This window comes from Vulpes vulpes, chromosome 2 (assembly GCF_048418805.1).
Source record: "Vulpes vulpes isolate BD-2025 chromosome 2, VulVul3, whole genome shotgun sequence".
Classification (NCBI taxonomy): Eukaryota; Metazoa; Chordata; class Mammalia; order Carnivora; family Canidae; genus Vulpes; species Vulpes vulpes.
This window is the reverse complement of record NC_132781.1, coordinates 158,954,358-158,971,513: the sequence shown is the minus strand read 5'-3', so window position 1 is coordinate 158,971,513 and position 17,156 is coordinate 158,954,358. Positions and strand designations below refer to the sequence as shown.

At 54.7% G+C, this 17,156-nt stretch overlaps 1 protein-coding gene across 4 annotated transcripts in view; it reads right to left on the bottom strand.

The window, feature by feature from the left end:
- The window catches only part of CAPZB (capping actin protein of muscle Z-line subunit beta), a 130,196-nt gene that overhangs the window by 9,298 nt on the left and 103,742 nt on the right, over positions 1 to 17,156 (bottom strand). For all 4 annotated transcript variants that reach the window (XM_072751009.1, XM_072751010.1, XM_072751006.1 and 1 more), the window contains exons 5-6: positions 6,540 to 6,681; positions 6,092 to 6,208 (exon numbers count right to left, since the gene is read on the bottom strand). In XM_072751009.1, the coding sequence (XP_072607110.1) occupies positions 6,092 to 6,208; positions 6,540 to 6,681 (259 nt within the window). The remainder of the gene's footprint in view (positions 1 to 6,091; positions 6,209 to 6,539; positions 6,682 to 17,156) is intronic.

The window sequence follows — 17,156 nt, the reverse complement described above, 5'->3', positions numbered from 1 at the left end:
CTCTCAAGGAAGGTTCGGTTTGCCCGGTTTAGGGAAATTTTAATTGAGCCTAAAACTACAGAAGTATTCTAGAAGATGGAAAAGTCTCTGCTTGTAAGGTATGTGGTAGTAGCAGAAATAGCTGTTATTTATTGAGCACAAACCATGTGTCCAAGTGGTTTTTTATTTCTACTCTATAGCAACTTTTCCGAATAAGCATTATTAGCTTGAGGGTGAAAATGCATATTTTGGAAAAGGGAGGGGGGAGTGGTCTGTCCAGGTCACACAGCTGGAAGGCAGCAGGCTAGGACTGAACCAGGTCTGGACAATTCCACAGCTTGTTTTCTTCCACGAGACCTCTCCGTGTGCTCACATTCATGTACATTCTTTATGAGAAAAAAATCTGAGACGGACCACAGTCCAGGGCTTGGAGACTCCCAACAGTATCCATCCCTGCTCGGCCCCCTCTCCACCCCAGGATCTCCAGTCCCTTCCTCTGTGGCCTGACTGTCCCTAGAAGCCACAACGCTGGAGCCTCCAGGCCACCTCCGGGAACACAGGGAGCCGGCTGCAGCTGTAGCTGTGCCTCCCACAGCAAGAAAGCACTCCCTGAGCCCGTAGCCCTGCTCCCCTACATCCGGGGGAGCACGAGGGCCTCCTCCCCTCACCAGGATGGACAGCCTGGCCTTGCCTGACTGCCAAGCTCGAGTCAAAGAGGATTTCTCTGCCATGACACCCGGGCAGGTGCCTCTGCTGGAGTCTTACTGCGTGAAGATCTGTCACAGGGCGCCTGCGCCTGAGTGGGGAGAGAGCTCAGCTTGCAAAGGACCAGCCTAATCCCCCTACTCGACAAAACATTCCACCTTTGTTTCTAAATATTTAGAATCTGAAAAAAATATCAAACGAACATCTGCAGGGCCCATCCCTGGATCGGAAACCTTGGATCTCCTTCCAGAGATTTATGATCTTGCCTCTTTCTCACGTCTCCAGCTGTCACACAGGAGAAGTGACCTCTCAATGCAACTTCCTTTTCAACATGTTGGTACTTGGCTTACAACATCTCTTACTTGCTCCACAGCCTTCCCTCCGCCCTCCTCCCCTGGAAGGACTGCATGATCTGGCTGTGCGGGGCTCCCACACAGACCACCGCGCGCCCTCCCTCCCCAGCCCCCTGGCTGCGTGGATTTGCCAAAACACTTTATGTACCTGCCTCGTTTCCAGTGACATCCCTAAGGGAGACTGTGCTAGGTGGGAGTGAAGGGAAGGGCAGGCCAAAGGGTAGGTGATGGGTGAGGGCGACATGTGACTCATCTCATGGGTCATTGTTAGATTTACCAACCATTTGAAGGAAGTTCTCCATGTCCTACACTTACAGCTGCCTCAACTGAGAGAGGAGAGGGCTGGGGACAAAGCCTCTGAAGCTGGGGAGGGACCCCTGGGGACAGAGGGAACAGGCAAGGAGAGGGAGCACAGGGGCTGTGCCCTGAGGAGCGAGGGCGGGGGGCTGCTCTGTGGAGGAATGTGCCTCATCACTGGCCAGGAGAGCTTGCAGGGTTGGTGCCCGGTGACATGGGTCCTTCCAGACACACACGAGGCATGAGGTTTGAGTGTGTGGCTGCAGCGAGGCCTGGCTTCCAGAGGGACACCTTGGGTCTGGTCACCACAAGCACTACTTGATGGAGGAGCTCAAATGGGGAAGCCTCCTCTGATCCCATGGCTCACGTGGTGGTAGGTCACCCAAACGTTGCCCGCTCTATCCCAAAATGTGTCCCTCTCTGTTCCCCTCTCCCTGCCCTCCGTTATTTCCTGCCTTGAGGCTCACACCAGCTCACATACTGACCTCCTGGGTGCGGGCTTATCCCCTCCAGCCCTCCTGGTGGCCTCCATCTGGCCCGAGTTACCTCACTCCTGGGGGACTCTAACAGCTCCCTCACCCTGTCCTAGCCAGATCATCGCGAGGAAATCACTTTGTGGCTCAAACGTCGGTCTCCTCACCTGTTACGTGGGAAAGGTAACACTACCTTGCGTCTAAGCCCGGAGACAGCCCCCCAAACCACCATGCATGTTCACCCTTTACCATGGGTTTGCTCGGCTCACCTGGGACCCCTGTGTCCCCCGTCCAAGGCAACCAGATGTTTTCTCAAGGTTCATCTGGGACACACGGCTCAACCCGCGACCCGTTTCCCATTTGCTCAGAAGCCATGCATCACTGCCGGAGATGTGTCTCCCCCGCCGCTGCCCTGGCTCTCCTTTCACATTACTTACCTTGGAAACCAGCCCCGGCTTTAATGCACCTCAGATGAGTTATGTGACCGGCCGTGGGGATGATGACAGAGGCATGAATTTCCTCATCAAAGCCCAAGAGCACCAGGCAGTCCAAACAGTCCTGCAGCCACGGCCCGGTGTGCTGAGGAGAGCCCCTCATCGGGCCCATGTGGCTTGGCAGGACGCTGCTCGCGGCGAGCCGGAACCAGACCCTGGCCATGGGCTGGCCACTCTGACCGAAACTACCAGGAAGGCTGGGGATGGAATATTTGTCCGGTCGCCGTAAACCAGTGGAATTATAAACAGTTTGGAGCGGTAAGTGGTGCAGGAAGCTGTCTCCGGATACAGATTTAGGATGTTCCACTGGTGCCCAGGTGGCAGGGTGTGGGGGAGGCGGGCTGCCCGGCCAGTGGGAGAGCTCGCTGCCTGGGGGCTCGGCTGCCTGCCCGGCCAGTCGTTCCTGGAGGACAAAGGCCTGGTGTCCATGCACCAGCCTCGGCTCCGAGGAGTGGGGACAGCCCCACCCAGGGACACCCAAGATCCCTGGTGGCCTCAGGCTGCTTAGGCTCAGTGGAGGCGGTGGAGGCTTAGCACGGAAAGCCTAAGGCTCGGATATGTGCCCCAGGCCTGCTGACAAAACACCTGCTCTGTAAGCTTTCAAGTGCACATCCATGGTTTTGTGGCTACAGATCCACTTGAAAGAGTCACTGAATTCATCCTTTTCATATTTTTTTTTCTATCAAATAGAGGTATTAAAAGATTGGAATTTTCATCTCTCTTAAAAAGATGTCTGCTATCAAAAGGAACCCTCAAGAGCTCAGGCACTACTGGCCCCGGGGTGGATGAGGCGCTCCCTTGGATGACATTCTCCAGGACGCTGTGCTGTGGCCAGCACCGACTTCGGGGAGACCAGGGGTTCCTGGGTCTGTGCTTTCTCCTCCCTTCACACAGAGACACCAGGCGAAGGCCGTCCCTTGGGATGGCGCCGTCGGGGGTCCTACACGCAGATGCTTCAAGAGGCATCTGAAGCGGATGGGAAGACGGGTCTGCTCTGGGGGAAGCAGCACCTCTGAGTCCAGCTCTCAGCTCACCTGAGACATACTTGGAGGGGAGGGACATCCTGGACATGAGCTGCTAAGGACACTGAAGCAAAAGATGGAGAGGCACGTGGAGCTGGGACAACCTGATTTGTAAGAAACACATATATTCGTTCAGATGACCAAGACACATACACTCCTCACGTGTACTGGTCTTGGTCCACGGTTCCCGGCTCAGGGCTCCCATAAGCCTTGGATTCTCCTGAGCCACTATGGAGCCATCTTTCTTGGCTTCCTGTCCTTGGTTCCTGAAGTCACTTCAGGGCCGTCCAGGTGACTTGGGGGTCTTGTTACTCATAATGAGCCCCTTCCTACCACAACTGGGCTCGTGTTAATGGAGTGACTTTAGAAAACACCTCTGGTGACCGGGGGACTTTCAGTACTGCCCCAATTTCCAGGCAGAGGAGCAGGGGGCTTCAGAGAGTTTCCAGGTTGGGGAACAGAATGCTTCTAAGTGCCACCATGCTGGGCCAGCTCAACTCCAAGACGACGGAAGCTCCTTTGTTTATGACCTCATCTGATGTATCCACTTGGCTGCTGATTTGTATACTCTGATGAACCAGTCTAATGAGTCCCTGGGTGAGCTTCTGTGACCACTCCAGTGAAGTAATCAGACCCCAGGAGGGGGTCACGGAGACCCCGGTCAGAAGCACAGGTGGCACCCTGACTTGCGGCTGGCATCTGAAGAGGTCTGGGGGGGGGGGGGGGCGGGGGGCAGGAGCCTGAGCCCTCAACTGGTGGGATCTGAGGCCATCTTCAGGTGGACAGCGTCAGGGGCACTGTCGCTGCCTGTGGGATGCCCTGCTAGTGGCCAGAGAAGTGCTGTGGATGGTGTGGGTTTGGGACCACCCTCCACCGACGGTGGAATGGGGTGCAGAACCTAAGAGGAGCACCTGTCGAAAGTCGGTGTGCATATAGATTACCTGGAAGTTTTTGCTAAACTGAGATCCCAATTTGGTGGGTCAGGACAGGGCCAAAGATCTCCATGTCCAACGGGCTCCTCAGTGCTGCTGAGGATGGTGCAGGGACACAGCTGCGTCGGGTGGTGGCGGCCAGGTGTGGGGAACAGCACAGCCCCGTTCCTTGCAGGAGGAGATGGGCCTGAGCTACAGTGACGGGGTGTGTCCCGGTGAGGAGGAAGCAGCTGCGGCCACGCCTGCAGCCCCGGTCCTACTGAGGCGGGGAGCCAGACGGAAGTGGCGGTGGGTATCGGACCACAGACCACTCCAAGGGCGTTTCTTTAAAAATGTGAAGCTCAGACGGTGGATTAACAGCCGGTCAGCCAACTCCCCCTAAGAAAAGCACCTACGAAGGTGATTATCAGACCGATGCCTCCGTCTGAGGTGTCCGGTAGCCCCGCTGGAGGGCTCTGCATCTGGCCTCGAAACCACAAAGTCACAGTCATCCCGGTTAAGGTGCAAATGACAGAACCAAGAGGAACGGCGACCCCCGGGACAGCTGAGACCAAGAGTCAGCTTCACTGCTGAGGAGCGAGCGGGTGAAAGTCAAACTGAGGACAGACACCAACCTCTTACGGACCGACCACACGACAAGTCGCTGGACCCCCGAGGCCGCTGAGAGAGAAGGGGTGGGAGCGACGCGGCGCACTCGTGAGGTGAGGTGAGGTGAGGTGAGGTGAGGTGAGGTGAGGTGAGGTGCCGGCCGAAGCGCCCCGGGGCACGCTGGGCCACAGCGTCTGTTCCGGGTGTTTCCCAGAGGCCAGCGCTCCCTGGTCCGGCCGAGGGGGCGGCAGGGGTCGCATCAGGCTGGGAGGGGAGCTCTCAGCTCTTCCGACCTCGACGTCGGGATCCTGCGACTGAAGCAGCTTTTCCTTCGTGAGGGGGATGAACGTGAGGAGTTCTGAAAGGCCCCGCTCCAGCCTTCGCCAGGGATGCCGGGGAGCGTCGCGGCTGTGCGGGGGCCGGGGCTCAGGGGACACAGGCTCGGCCCCGCGCCGCCGTGACGGGTCCCTACGGGTCCCTACGGGCCCCCGCGCAGGAAGGCCCGGAAACCCGCCCAGATGCTTCATGTAGGCACATCCTCTTCCGGATCCTCTCAGCTTTTATTTTGGCTTTTCTCCTCGTTTTGGAGACGCTGCCTACTGGCCCCAGCAGCCGCCGCCGCCCTCTGGCTGTGCCGTCACCCCCAGTCCCGCCCCCCGCCCCGTCTCGGCACAGAGCGCCTCTGCCCAGGGCCCGGGTCTGCTGCCTGCCCGCAGCCCCCCCCCCCCCCCCCCCCCCCCGTGAAAAGCAGCCAGGTTCTCGTGCAGGAATCCGACACCCCTTTTTCATCGATACCACTCCCCGCAGTCACGTGCCCCCCAGCCTGCCCAGACTGCCTCATGCCCCTCGGCCTCAGGAGGTGATCCTGTGGTGGACACAAGCAACCGAGGCCAGGGAGACATTTGTGGGGTGAGGGCAGACGGAATTCTGAAAGAAGAGCTCCCCCCAGGACTGCCCGGGGCCAGAAGCAGAAGCCAGGCGGTGCCGGGAGCTCCCGTCCTGGGCCCGGACACCCCGAACCAAGCCTGGGCCTCTCAGTTATGCGAACGGCCTTGTTTTCATTTTTGCGTAAGGGCAGCGTTGTACTTCTGTCACTCGCAACCAACAGTCCTCCCGAGGGATCTAAGTCACCACAGCGACAGTCACTCATCCTACCTGTTATCAGGGGTGTGTCCTAACCGGCCCAGGAGCATTTTAATGTAAACGGCGCACCCAGACCCAAAGATCAAACCTCCCGGGAGACCCTACCTGTCTGGTCAGGCTGCCTCCGAGGTTCATGGTACCAGAGCCGGATTTGTTGGTCTGCAGCCAAAGCATCACGGTGGAGGTCAGCTTGTAATGGGCGGTGCGACCGCTGGATTTCTCCTGCGGGAGGAGGAAGGGATCAGAAGCCCAGGAGGGACTCTGAGCTGAGGAGAGCCTGAGGCGGCCCCTGGACCCGGGGTCACTCTAACCTGTCCCTGCCTTAGATATGGGGCCACGACATGACCTTGTAAAATCCCAGCAGGTCTCTAAGGGACCGAATCTGTGATCACATGTGCTCAGTTCTTTGGGGATCTTGACCGTCAGTGACCACCACAATCCTGACTTATCGTTATCTCACGGGCTCCGGGGCATTTTTAGAAGTGATGGTGGGGGGGGTGGTCTGCACATCACAGCACTTCCCCCTTCAAGAACACCCGCTGGGGAGGCGTACCTGCACTTCCACCACGTGGATGGAATCCCAGCAACCCTTGATCTTCTTGGATCCGTCTCCAGCCTTCTTTATGAGGATCACTCCAGCAAAACCATGATCCAGGTCCCAGAGGTAGACAGACGAGACACCGCCTTCAAAATACCTGCCGGAAACAGGGGCCCGAGCCCATGAGACGTGAAGCCTGTCAGACTGAAGATCAGCAGCCTGGGGTTCATTCAGCAAAGCGTCATCTGAACGTCTGGGGTTAAGGACCCTCCCTCCCTGTGATGGTCCCAGGGCTGTTGCTCACATGTGTCCTGAGCACCTGCTGGTTGGGGGAGGAGTCACAGAAAGATCGGGTGCATGAGTCCTAAAGATGAATCGGAGTGTGAGCTCTGCCACTGACTCTAGCTTTGTGGCCTTCAGCAAGCTCACTAAACAACTCTGGGCTCCAGGTTTCTTCCAGAGGAAGCATCCAGCAAAGTGTGTGACGTGGAAAGGACGGTCAGTGGGTCATTACTACGGGGTAATGGTCACTGTTCGACATTCCCGTCTTTGGGGATGGCTATCTCACAGGGGGGACAAAGGGGAAAAACAGCAGCACACTCCTCCCCTCCCAGAGCCCCAGAAAGGAAGAGCTGAGCTGAGGGTGGAGCTCCCTACTCAGGTCTGAATCGATATGGAAAAATCCCTAAGAACAAATATAAGAAGAGGCCAGAGGAGAAAAGGAAATCGAGCCAGGTCCCAAATCCGAGACCCAAGGTGACAGTGGCAGAGCGAGGCTGCCGGGGCACAGGCGGGTCACCAGCTGCCATGTGGGGCCTTGAACTCTGCTGACGACCAACGAGAACACTGGAAAATGCACGTCTCTGCAGCCTAGCACGTTCGCTACCAGGGCGCTGCTGAAGCACGTTCTTTACCAGCAAGTCTGTGGCCTCTGTGACCCTAATTAACCTCGGAACCCACGGTGTGGCAGGCACACTCTGGGACCTGCTGGGAGGGCTGGTGTCGTGTGTGAGCATGGGCTCAGGCGTCCAGGAGCCTCGCCAGCAGCACACACGTGGGTGGCGATGAGCATGCGCTCGGGGGGGGGGGGGGGGGGACACGGGCCCCAGCACCCCCCATCATGAGCTGTGGCCGCACATTATCCACCAACTGTTTCTTAAGTGCTAGCAGGTACCCACTGAATTGGGCATTAGCTTCGTTATAAAATAGTAACAGTAATACCTACTTTATGGGACTGTTTAGAAACAAATAAACAAAAAAACCCCCAAGAAAATAAATAATCTGACCAAAGACTATTATTGATTTTAGTAAAAATAAGTACTAAAAATAAACATGTCTGTGATTTATCAACAAAGCAGTTATATACTAAAAATGTACAGAGTTGACACTAATATTTAGAGAATGTGGGTGAAGGGTACACAAGGATTCTTTTTTGGGGGTAATTTTACTGTAAATCCGAAACTGTTTCAAATTAAGAAGTTTTGATCCAAAGGTCAGTTGGTGATCTACACCAGTGTGTAACAATCGGAGCAAGGAAGCAGCCTTTCCTCATGAGAACGACAGCTTCCTGCCTTTGGGCTGGAGGGTGCCGTGGCCCTAACCCACCGCAGGCCCACAGGGCGCCCAAGGGTCCCTACAAGGTCTGCTACCCTCCCCTCTCCCCCTTGGAATTCCTCGGGCAGAGTGGGGCCGGCCTGCTGCTGCCACCACATCCTGTCCCCACTTCTCCATCCCCGCAGGATCCACTGTGATAAAGCTGTCAGCTGCCATTCCTAGCACTGCCTACCCTCCCAGGGCTAACGCAGCAGGAGCGTGGTGAGGGTCTGCTGGACAGATGTACGGAGGTGCTGGCCCCAGGGCAGGAAGCGGCTGGTTCCAGGCCAGGGCAACACAGAGCACAAACACACCTGGGGGTGGGGGGCAGAGCTCAGTGCTATCCTAGGTGATCTCCCAGAATCTGCAACAGTGGGCACTCAGGGACCCTACTTACTCCAACTCACTCTCCACACTCCCGCTCTCCGCTCTCCGGGGACGGGAGGGGGTAGAGAAGTATTTAGGTCTGGGACCTGTGCCCCACCTCTTTGGGTGTAGGGCCATCCTGGTCTGGAGCAGCCCCGCAGGAAGCTGGGCACCCACAGGCTGCCCTGGAATGCACCTGGGGATGGGTGGAGGTCTATCAGTCACCTCTAGACCAGACACCCTGTGGTGCTTGGGTGAGCTCGAGTCAGGGCCTGGGGGAGCCTTCCTGCCCTGTTCTCAGTCCTGGTGATTCCCTCAGCTCACAAGTTCACTAGGAGGCACTCGGCACTCCTGAAGGAAGAGCAGTCCAGACAATCCCAGTGCTGCTAGGGAGAGGGCTGGGTTCTAACCCTTGGTTTTCCCTCTGGTCGGCTTGTAGGGAGAGAAGCCCCACATCAAAAGGGAAGAAACAGCTCGACAAACTGTGGCTTTTCTTGTGCTGACATTTAGAAAGGGCCAATAATCCCTTCTTTCCACTGGCCATGCAGGAGTGGAAGCCCGATGCCCAGTGGTCATTCTTACACTTCCACCCTGATCCCCACGACCAGGGAGCAACAGTGGTCTTGCCAAAGGCCCTGCACCGTGTTAGAATACCAGGGAAGGTGGGCCAGGCTGCCCTAGAAGGGAACCTGGGGAGAGACCCCGGTGGCCTGAGAGCCCTTGGCGGCACCGCCCGGAGACCAGCTCCAAAGCACCAGGCAGCCTACGGTTGATCCTCCTCAGTCCCATCCCTTAGGTTTGTTTTCTTCCGGAAAATATAACAACCGCATTCATGTTTTATAAGGTGGAACTGGCCGTTTCCACTCTGGCGCCCCACCCGGTGGCCTGGCTCTCGCTTCGGGCAGCTTCTCCCTGGCATCCTCAGCTTCCTTTGTGGGCCGCGCTGACTGGGCCCAAAGTTCCAAGATGTGGGAGACAAAGGAGGTAAAAAAGCAAACTCAGTTCTGACCTCTATGTGAGTAGCTTTTCTCTTCTCCAAAATTAAGAAGTTCACTGCAAGGACATGACAAAACAGGGAGACATGAAAACCAGCTCACGATACCATGTATCAACTTATCCTATAAATCTGATTCTTCCAAATCCCCTCAAGTCTTTGTCCAGATGTGTTAACTTTTACGTAACGACAAGCGCAGCAATGGTGCCGTGTTGAGTTCGGCCTCTGCGCCTGGCACAGAATTCGTTAGCGCTTTTCCAGGGAGCCACACGATCTCCAGAAGTGATTTTAATAGCTGAGGTAGTATTCCACTGGGGAGCAGCCGAACTTACAGTCGATCTGACGTGTAATAAAGGAACGGCAGCCGAGTTGGAGGCGATGCTGCGATCTCACTTTGAGTCCCGTTGGGGTGTTCCCTATCGGGGTGAGGCGGACGTGCTGAAACCCGGCCTCTGCAGGCCGGGCCCCAAGACCACAACAATTCAACAACGGACCTGCATTCCATTCACCAAAAGGCATCTCCAGGGACTAGGGTGGCAGCAAGTCTCAACCTGATGCTCCAAGACAAAGGGAGCAGAAGACTGCGTGATCAGAAAGGGCCGGCTCAGAATCTCCCAGAAACACCAGCCTCTCCAACAAGTGCCGTCAGGACCGCGGTGAGCAGGTTGGTGGTGGGGTAACTGCAGGGCATACAGACAGCCCCCCATTACATGGTTTACGGCTTCGCTCTGTGAGTGAAGCATTAATTAAAGAGGGACCTCAACAAGTTTTTGAAAATTTATTCTTACCTACTGTACTTTGATCATAATGACATGAAACAGGAAAAAAATAATTTTTATGTGGTTCACATTTATGAGTTTTTACATAAAGGCTTTTGTGGGTATTTTAAGAATGTGCTAAAATGTTGTCTGAAACCACATAAAGCCATCTGAGGAGTCGCCCGCCAGAACTAACAGCACACACATGGAAGCACTTTAACTGGCCTTTGTATATTTAATGAGTCAAATAGTATTAATATTGTTTAAATGCTAACATGCCATTTCAATAAGGTGGCTCTACCATCGCCAGCTCTCGGGCCCTGCACGTCAACGTGAATGAACACTCAAGCGTGGCCCAGGACGCAGAGCAGGCTAAGGAGGAAGCACCCGGGCCCACTCTGGGCTCTGCCAGGGGTCGATCCTCTCAAAGCCTCCGCCATCCAGGAAGGGAGGGAGGACAGGCCCAGTACCAACTGCCACGACACTGGTGTTTGAGCTCAAGAGGCAAGGCCCAGAGTTCCTGCGGTGAACCCTCCGGTCAGCGGGCAGCTCAGAGAACTTTCAGACACAGAGGCCCAAAGACAAGAGCATAGGCTTTTCTTGGTTAGGCCTGAAACCCACAGATGGTGAAGAGGGTGAATGATCTGTTAGCTGGACAACACGAGGACCATCGGCAGGGACACCGGAGAAGCCACCCCAGAGAGTCTCGAACCATGAGGCAGTGGGGCCTCTGAAAGCCCCAGGAACACCAGCAGAGGAAACGAGTCAGACTCTGAGCTGGTGTCACTTAAGAGCAAACCCCCTCAACCACACGTCAGAGGGTTCCACTAATGGTCTTGGGGGGCTTCTGAGACATTCTCAGTAAGGGTAAATGCTTCATATCTGTTTTCTAAAAAAATTTTAATTAATCAAATATTTATTTTTAAGAAGTAGATTCCATTTCCAACATGGGGATCCAACTCATGACCCGGAGATCAAGTGTTGTGGGCTCCAGACACTGGGTCAGGTGGGCGCCCCGAGGGTGAACATTTTCTAAGACAGATGGAACAGAGAATTCAGACGGCTGGCACTAAGGAGACGGGGCCACCGTGTGTTGGCTCCGGAAGTCAGGCCATCTGAAAACGAGTACTTGATGACAACAGGCAGATACGGGTTCCGTAAACTCCAGAAGCTCGGGGCGCCATGGGATACCTGTGCCCAGGACGAGCCAGGAGCACAAGGCAAGACCGGCAGGTGGGTTACCTATCTATCAGCACAGCCAATTACAGTGAAGCATCTGGTCACATTACTCTCTACCATCAGATCCCTGAACGTGGACCGACTAAAAGCCCAACATGCCAGTTAATCCTCCTGTCCTCAGAGTTCAGCATTTTTCCCGGAAAATGACCCTTGCACTTGAATCACATCATAGTCACAGACACAGATTCTGTGTCCCTAATTCTTCAACCGCAGGATCTCCGGGGCGTGGGGCAGAGTAGAAAAGAAGGAAAAACATAAGACTTCACACTCAAAATGACCAACTTCACAAAAGGAAGTGGAAACTTGTTCTGGGAACCTGGGCTGTAGGCGAGCATGACCCAATCCCCAGTCTTGGCCAACACTGGGCTGCACGTGTATCAGGGAAGATGGGACTGGAATGCACTGAATGCGCTGTGATCGGCTTGAGCTCCCTCCTTTCAAAATGCCTCTGGGGAGAAGAGCCGGATCCGAGCGTCTCATAAGGAGGCCCCGGCAGGTGATGAGTCACAGGCCACGACCCTCCCAGAAGAACCGCAGCCAGGACAGAGCTGCTGGGAGCGGGCCCTTGTTGGCTTCACACAGACATGGTCTTTTCGCCACACGTGGGCTGGGCCAGGAGGCTGCAGCAGACGCAGACCCCCTGGCAGCGTGCTGTCACGTGCGATGCGGAAGCCCAGGCCATCATCCCCAAGCTCCAAGGCCCAAGGCCCCAAGCCGAGACAGGGGCATTACAAGGTAAGCCCCCAAATGCTAGAGCATGTAGGGGCTTTCTTCTGTTGTTGGCTTTGTTCAATACGCCAAGAGGAATGCAAGGAATATCTATTTGGCACCAGTGTGGTGCCAAAGACTGTTTTCCCATTTGCAAAACGAAGGAGCTGGCTCACAAGCTCAGTGGGGTCTTCCCAAGCTCAGACTGCCGGGGATTCGGTGGCTGCATCAGAGAGCCTGTAAGAGGCAGACCCTGAGAACCACAGCGCAGATTATTAACATCGTGATCAAGGTGGTCAAGACTCTGCTTACACGCCTCCAGTGACAGGAAACTCACTACTTGACCGGGGCCACCATTTTTGTTTTGAAGAGTTCAAATAGTTCCCACTGGACTGACCACCTGCACCGACTGCCCACCAGAACCACACAAAACAAGAACTTAATGCTTTTCTCGCATGGAGTCTTTTTAACTAAAGATGGCTTACATTAATGCCAAGGTTTCTCTCCTCTGGCCTTCCTGTCATTACATTATTGTCCATAAGACATGACTTCAAGTCCCCAAGCCTTGGTTACCCTCTACTGTAAGGGTCCGAGAACAGAAGTCAACGCCCTGTGTGTTTATCAGCACATCTCTTGTGGGGGGAGGCTACTTCCCCTCCAGGGAGCCCAGGGCTGCAGCAGCTTTCCTGGCCACCACGTCTCACTCATATTGACACAGACAAGCTTGTCCTTATCCTCTCCCATGAAATTTATTTTTTATTTATTTATTTATTTATTTATTTTTGAAAAAAAATTTTTTTTTAATCGTGTTGTAAAATTCTCTCCCACGTCCTAGATTTTTAAAAACCTGGTATACTGGACCTAAGAATATGATTTTCCACTCAGATCTGTTATATTTAATTCTCAGAGTCATGGCTTCACCATTTCCATGTATCCTTGGGGATTCTGAGTCTGTCATCTGTGTCTGATCCAAGCCACTCTTCCTTGGAGACCCTTATGTGTGGGAACATACACGGAAGTAGGGTGCCACCCAGATGAGTTCGACCAAGTTCCACACTGTGTGCACCAGCTCTCCCAAGTGGCTCTAGAAAGTCCTGGAGGCTGGAGTGAAGCTTCTGTGGAGAAAGGGATGATCAATTTGGAAGGATGCCTATGGCCTAGACACTTCTTTCAAGTTGAGGGGGCAGTATCAAGGCTGGGGTGAGGGTGGGGGACTCCCATGGCCTCAGATCTGACTATAGACCGTAGGGTCCATCAGCGAGGAGGAGGGATGGACAGAGCCAACAGATGTGGTGGCACCAGCTGAAATGCCAGGCCAAGGGTTCTGGCTGCACATATTTTTTTTTTTAATTATTTAATTAAATTATTTAATTATTTAATTATTTAATTATTTAATTATTTATTTATTTATTTATTTATTTATTTATTTATTTATTTATGATAGTCACAGAGAGAGAGAGGCAGAGACACAGGCAGAGGGAGAAGCAGCCTCCATGCACCGGGAGCCTGATGTGGGATTCGATCCCGGGTCTCCAGGATCGCGCCCCGGGCCAAAGGCAGGCGCCAAACCGCTGCGCCACCCAGGGATCCCTTTGGCTGCACATATTTTTAATGTCAGTCCATTTAAAACAAGTGGAATCCTTCCAGGATCCTGTCCCAAGCTAGGAAGACTGTCCCTTAAAATGTCCCAAACCGTTAGATTCCAGGAGGTTTCTCCTTCCCTACTCTGGGTCCCTGGGTCATGTCTGCGGTCCGTTGTGTTTCTGGGGTCTCGTCGAGCAGCAGCAAGGCCTGAGGTTCACACTTTACTGTAACTGGCACTTGGTCCTGACATTGACAAGGAGGTCATGTGGGCACCTGTTCAAACAGAAATTCCTATGCCCGCTGACTGATTTTATGGCAAAGGCAGGAAGAATAAAGCCCCGAGGCAGACCCATTCCACCAGTGGCTCAGGTTTGGCCCCAGAACAATACCTTCTTGTTTCCTCCCAGCCTAAAAAAGAAACTGAAGTTCTCAGCTACCAGCAGCAGTTGGTTTTTCTGATCATCCTTAAACATCCTTAGAGCATAAAAAGGCAGCTGCTACCTACAGGTGGGAACAATTCAATTCTACTCCAGGAAAAAAGAAAACCCTCCAATTTGCTTGGAGAGGCATCTAAAACCTGGCCTCCGTCCTGGCAGTGCAGCCCAACGTTCCCTTCTCATTGGCTCCAAACACGCCACTGTTGAGAGGCTAAGCATCCTCCCCATCCGACAGGAGGCGTGGGTGCTGCCCGGTGGGTACAGCTTCTGGAAAGCCTGCGGAGAGCTGAAGACACGCTGACAGCCACAGCTAAGGAGGCCCGGGACATGTGGGCTCTCCTCCGCCACTCTGGGGTACCAGCTTCCATTCGGGTGCATCCCTGAAACCACCTCCTGGAGGCAGCAGGAGGCTCACAGGAAACAGGAGAGCAGAAGGGGCTGGCACAGACTTGTGGCCGTCGACTTCCCAAGTCTTTTTCTCTCTGGGCCGACAAGGGCACATCTCCCTCCTCCTAACCTTGGCCTGTTCTGAACTGCACACAGGAAGCAAGGTCTTGCTTGCCCCTGAGCACGGTCCCATCCCACTTCCCCGGGGGCTGCATTTAGCTCTGCACCAAATGGATAAAGGGGGGTACTTGGCTCTGGGCTGGGGGATGTGCCACTGAGATCCAACGGGCCTTTGTGTGTGTGTGTGTGTGTGTGTGTGTGTGTGTGTGTGTGTGACCAGCTGTTTCCACCACATCCGCCTGTGGACACAGGACAGGTATTCTGTGGAAATTCCCTCTAGGACACACAGGTGCGACGGTGCCCCGAGCAAGCACACCAATCAGCTTAGGCATGTGTGGCTTTAATGCCAGTTGTGCATTGAAAGTGCACATCTGGATCACGGCTGTTATTCCTTTACAGCCTCTTTACAGGGTTTTTATATTTCTGTACTTGCAGAGACACGATGAAGGCCTCTCTAGAAATAAGGGTCCTGCTGCAAGGGCTGCAGATGTGGCTCTGGGATCTGACTGAGCTGTGCTGCTGCGACTGTCTCCTGGATCTCTGGACCCCCTTCAACCATCCTGCCGGCCCACTCTGCCCACGACTCAAAATGTTGACGATCCAGGCCTTGAGTTGCGGGGCTGCCACTCTCGTCCAAGAGTTGCCATTTATGGGAACCCATTCTGTGTCAAGGGCTTTGAATACGTTATTTCAGTTAAGAAAACTGAAACCTAGACAGCGACAGAAATGTGCCCCAGCCACTGCGATTGGGACTGGGATTGGCCCTTGGGTCTGGCTGGCTCTGTGCGGAGGGGGTCCTGCAACAGTGCAGGTGGGCACTGGCTCAGCCTGTGTGGTGGAATTTAGCTAAGATGAACACACACACACACACACACACACACACACACACAACCGCGCCTCTGCACACAATGCTGGTTCAAGGTGGGAGAGACGGTCAGAGGAACAAAGGATCCCACACTGAGCAGCCAGGGGGCTCCTTCACCTCAGTGAGGCAGCTAGGGCCTGCTGGCTAAACTCTCCTAAGACCACCCGCCCTCAATACCTGCAAAAAGCAGCATCTGGGAAAAGACGTGTCTCCCGGGAGCCAGGAGCACAGCTCGACCATGGGGGGAGCTGGTCCCTCCTTCCACGTGGGTGTCTGCACCCCAATGCGTGGAACTGCACAATCCAAAGCATGACTGTGTGCCATACGCTTGTAAGCACCTCAGAGTTCTGGAGGAACCACGGTCTCTGATGCTGATTCAGGGGGCCACGTTTGTACACAAAATGGTTTTTTGTACACTCCTACTTTTTGGTTGACTTTCTTTAAGCAGGTGAGAGCCAGTGCCTGCCAGGGCCACCAACCCCAGAGCTGCAGCTTTAGGACGCCAGATGAAGGGGCCCTGCGGTGGCCGCTCCCATCATGGCTCTGCAGGCTGGGGGCAGCTTGCAGGCTTGTCAAAACCTCTCTTTAGGGGCTGGAGAAAGCACGGCAGAGCCGAAACTCAGCCCCCTGGGGGCTGGCTGCAGACTAACTAGCTCAGCGCCCCTGGAAAGTCGACTGGCCTCTCTCCACTAGTCAATGAAAATGGCACAACTGACGGGGGCCCAGGTTTCCCCAAGAAGTGCTTCCAGCACTTTCACACAAGCCCGAGGCTGTGGCAAGCCGGAGTCCCACAGCAGGCGGGGAGGGTTCTCAGAGGCCCTCTGTACGCATGGCTGAAGATACAATAATACATGTGAAAACCCAAGTACTAATTACACCGCCAACAAGTGGAAAGCCAGATGCGGACCCCATCCTCGCGCGGCCATCCCTGGAGTGCAGCATGCGGGGCCTGTCGTGGGGCCTGCCGCAGGGCCTGTCGCGGGGCTGGCTGGAGACTGTTCTATCTGGGAAGAGGAAAGGTTCCAGCTCCGGGCAGAAACAAAAAGGTTTATGCATCATGAGCCATTCAGACCCATGTGAAGGGGCAGGGAGTGAGGGCGGATGTGCCAAACCAAACAGCCCAGGCTTCACCCAGCTCCAGAACTTTCCTGAATTATCTCCCACCACTTCATGCCTCCCTGTTCAGTTCTTTCGTGCACTTCCCAGTGGGGTTGTGGTTCTGGAGACTGAAGGTAATGGCCAGCTGTTTCTGGTAGTGAGAAGCACTGGGTGACCTTAAGCTACAGATTTCACCCAGCCAGACTGTGGGACGAGTAGTTAGGACCAAGTAGCCAGACTACAGGAAGTATGAGGCAGGATCTTTCCACTCATGGCCTCTCCAATCCAGCCTCCAAACTGCTTATAAAGAGTTTCTTAGGACATGCTTTAGAGCTGGCCTGTGCGTCCCTGGGGCCCTCCAGGCCCTTCCTGATGCACCGAGAAGGACACTCAAAGCCCATGCCTGACAAGAGCCTGGGTACGTCTCCCTACTGCTCACACCCTGCCCCGGCCTTCACTCAGTGACCCCACAGCCCAGGAACC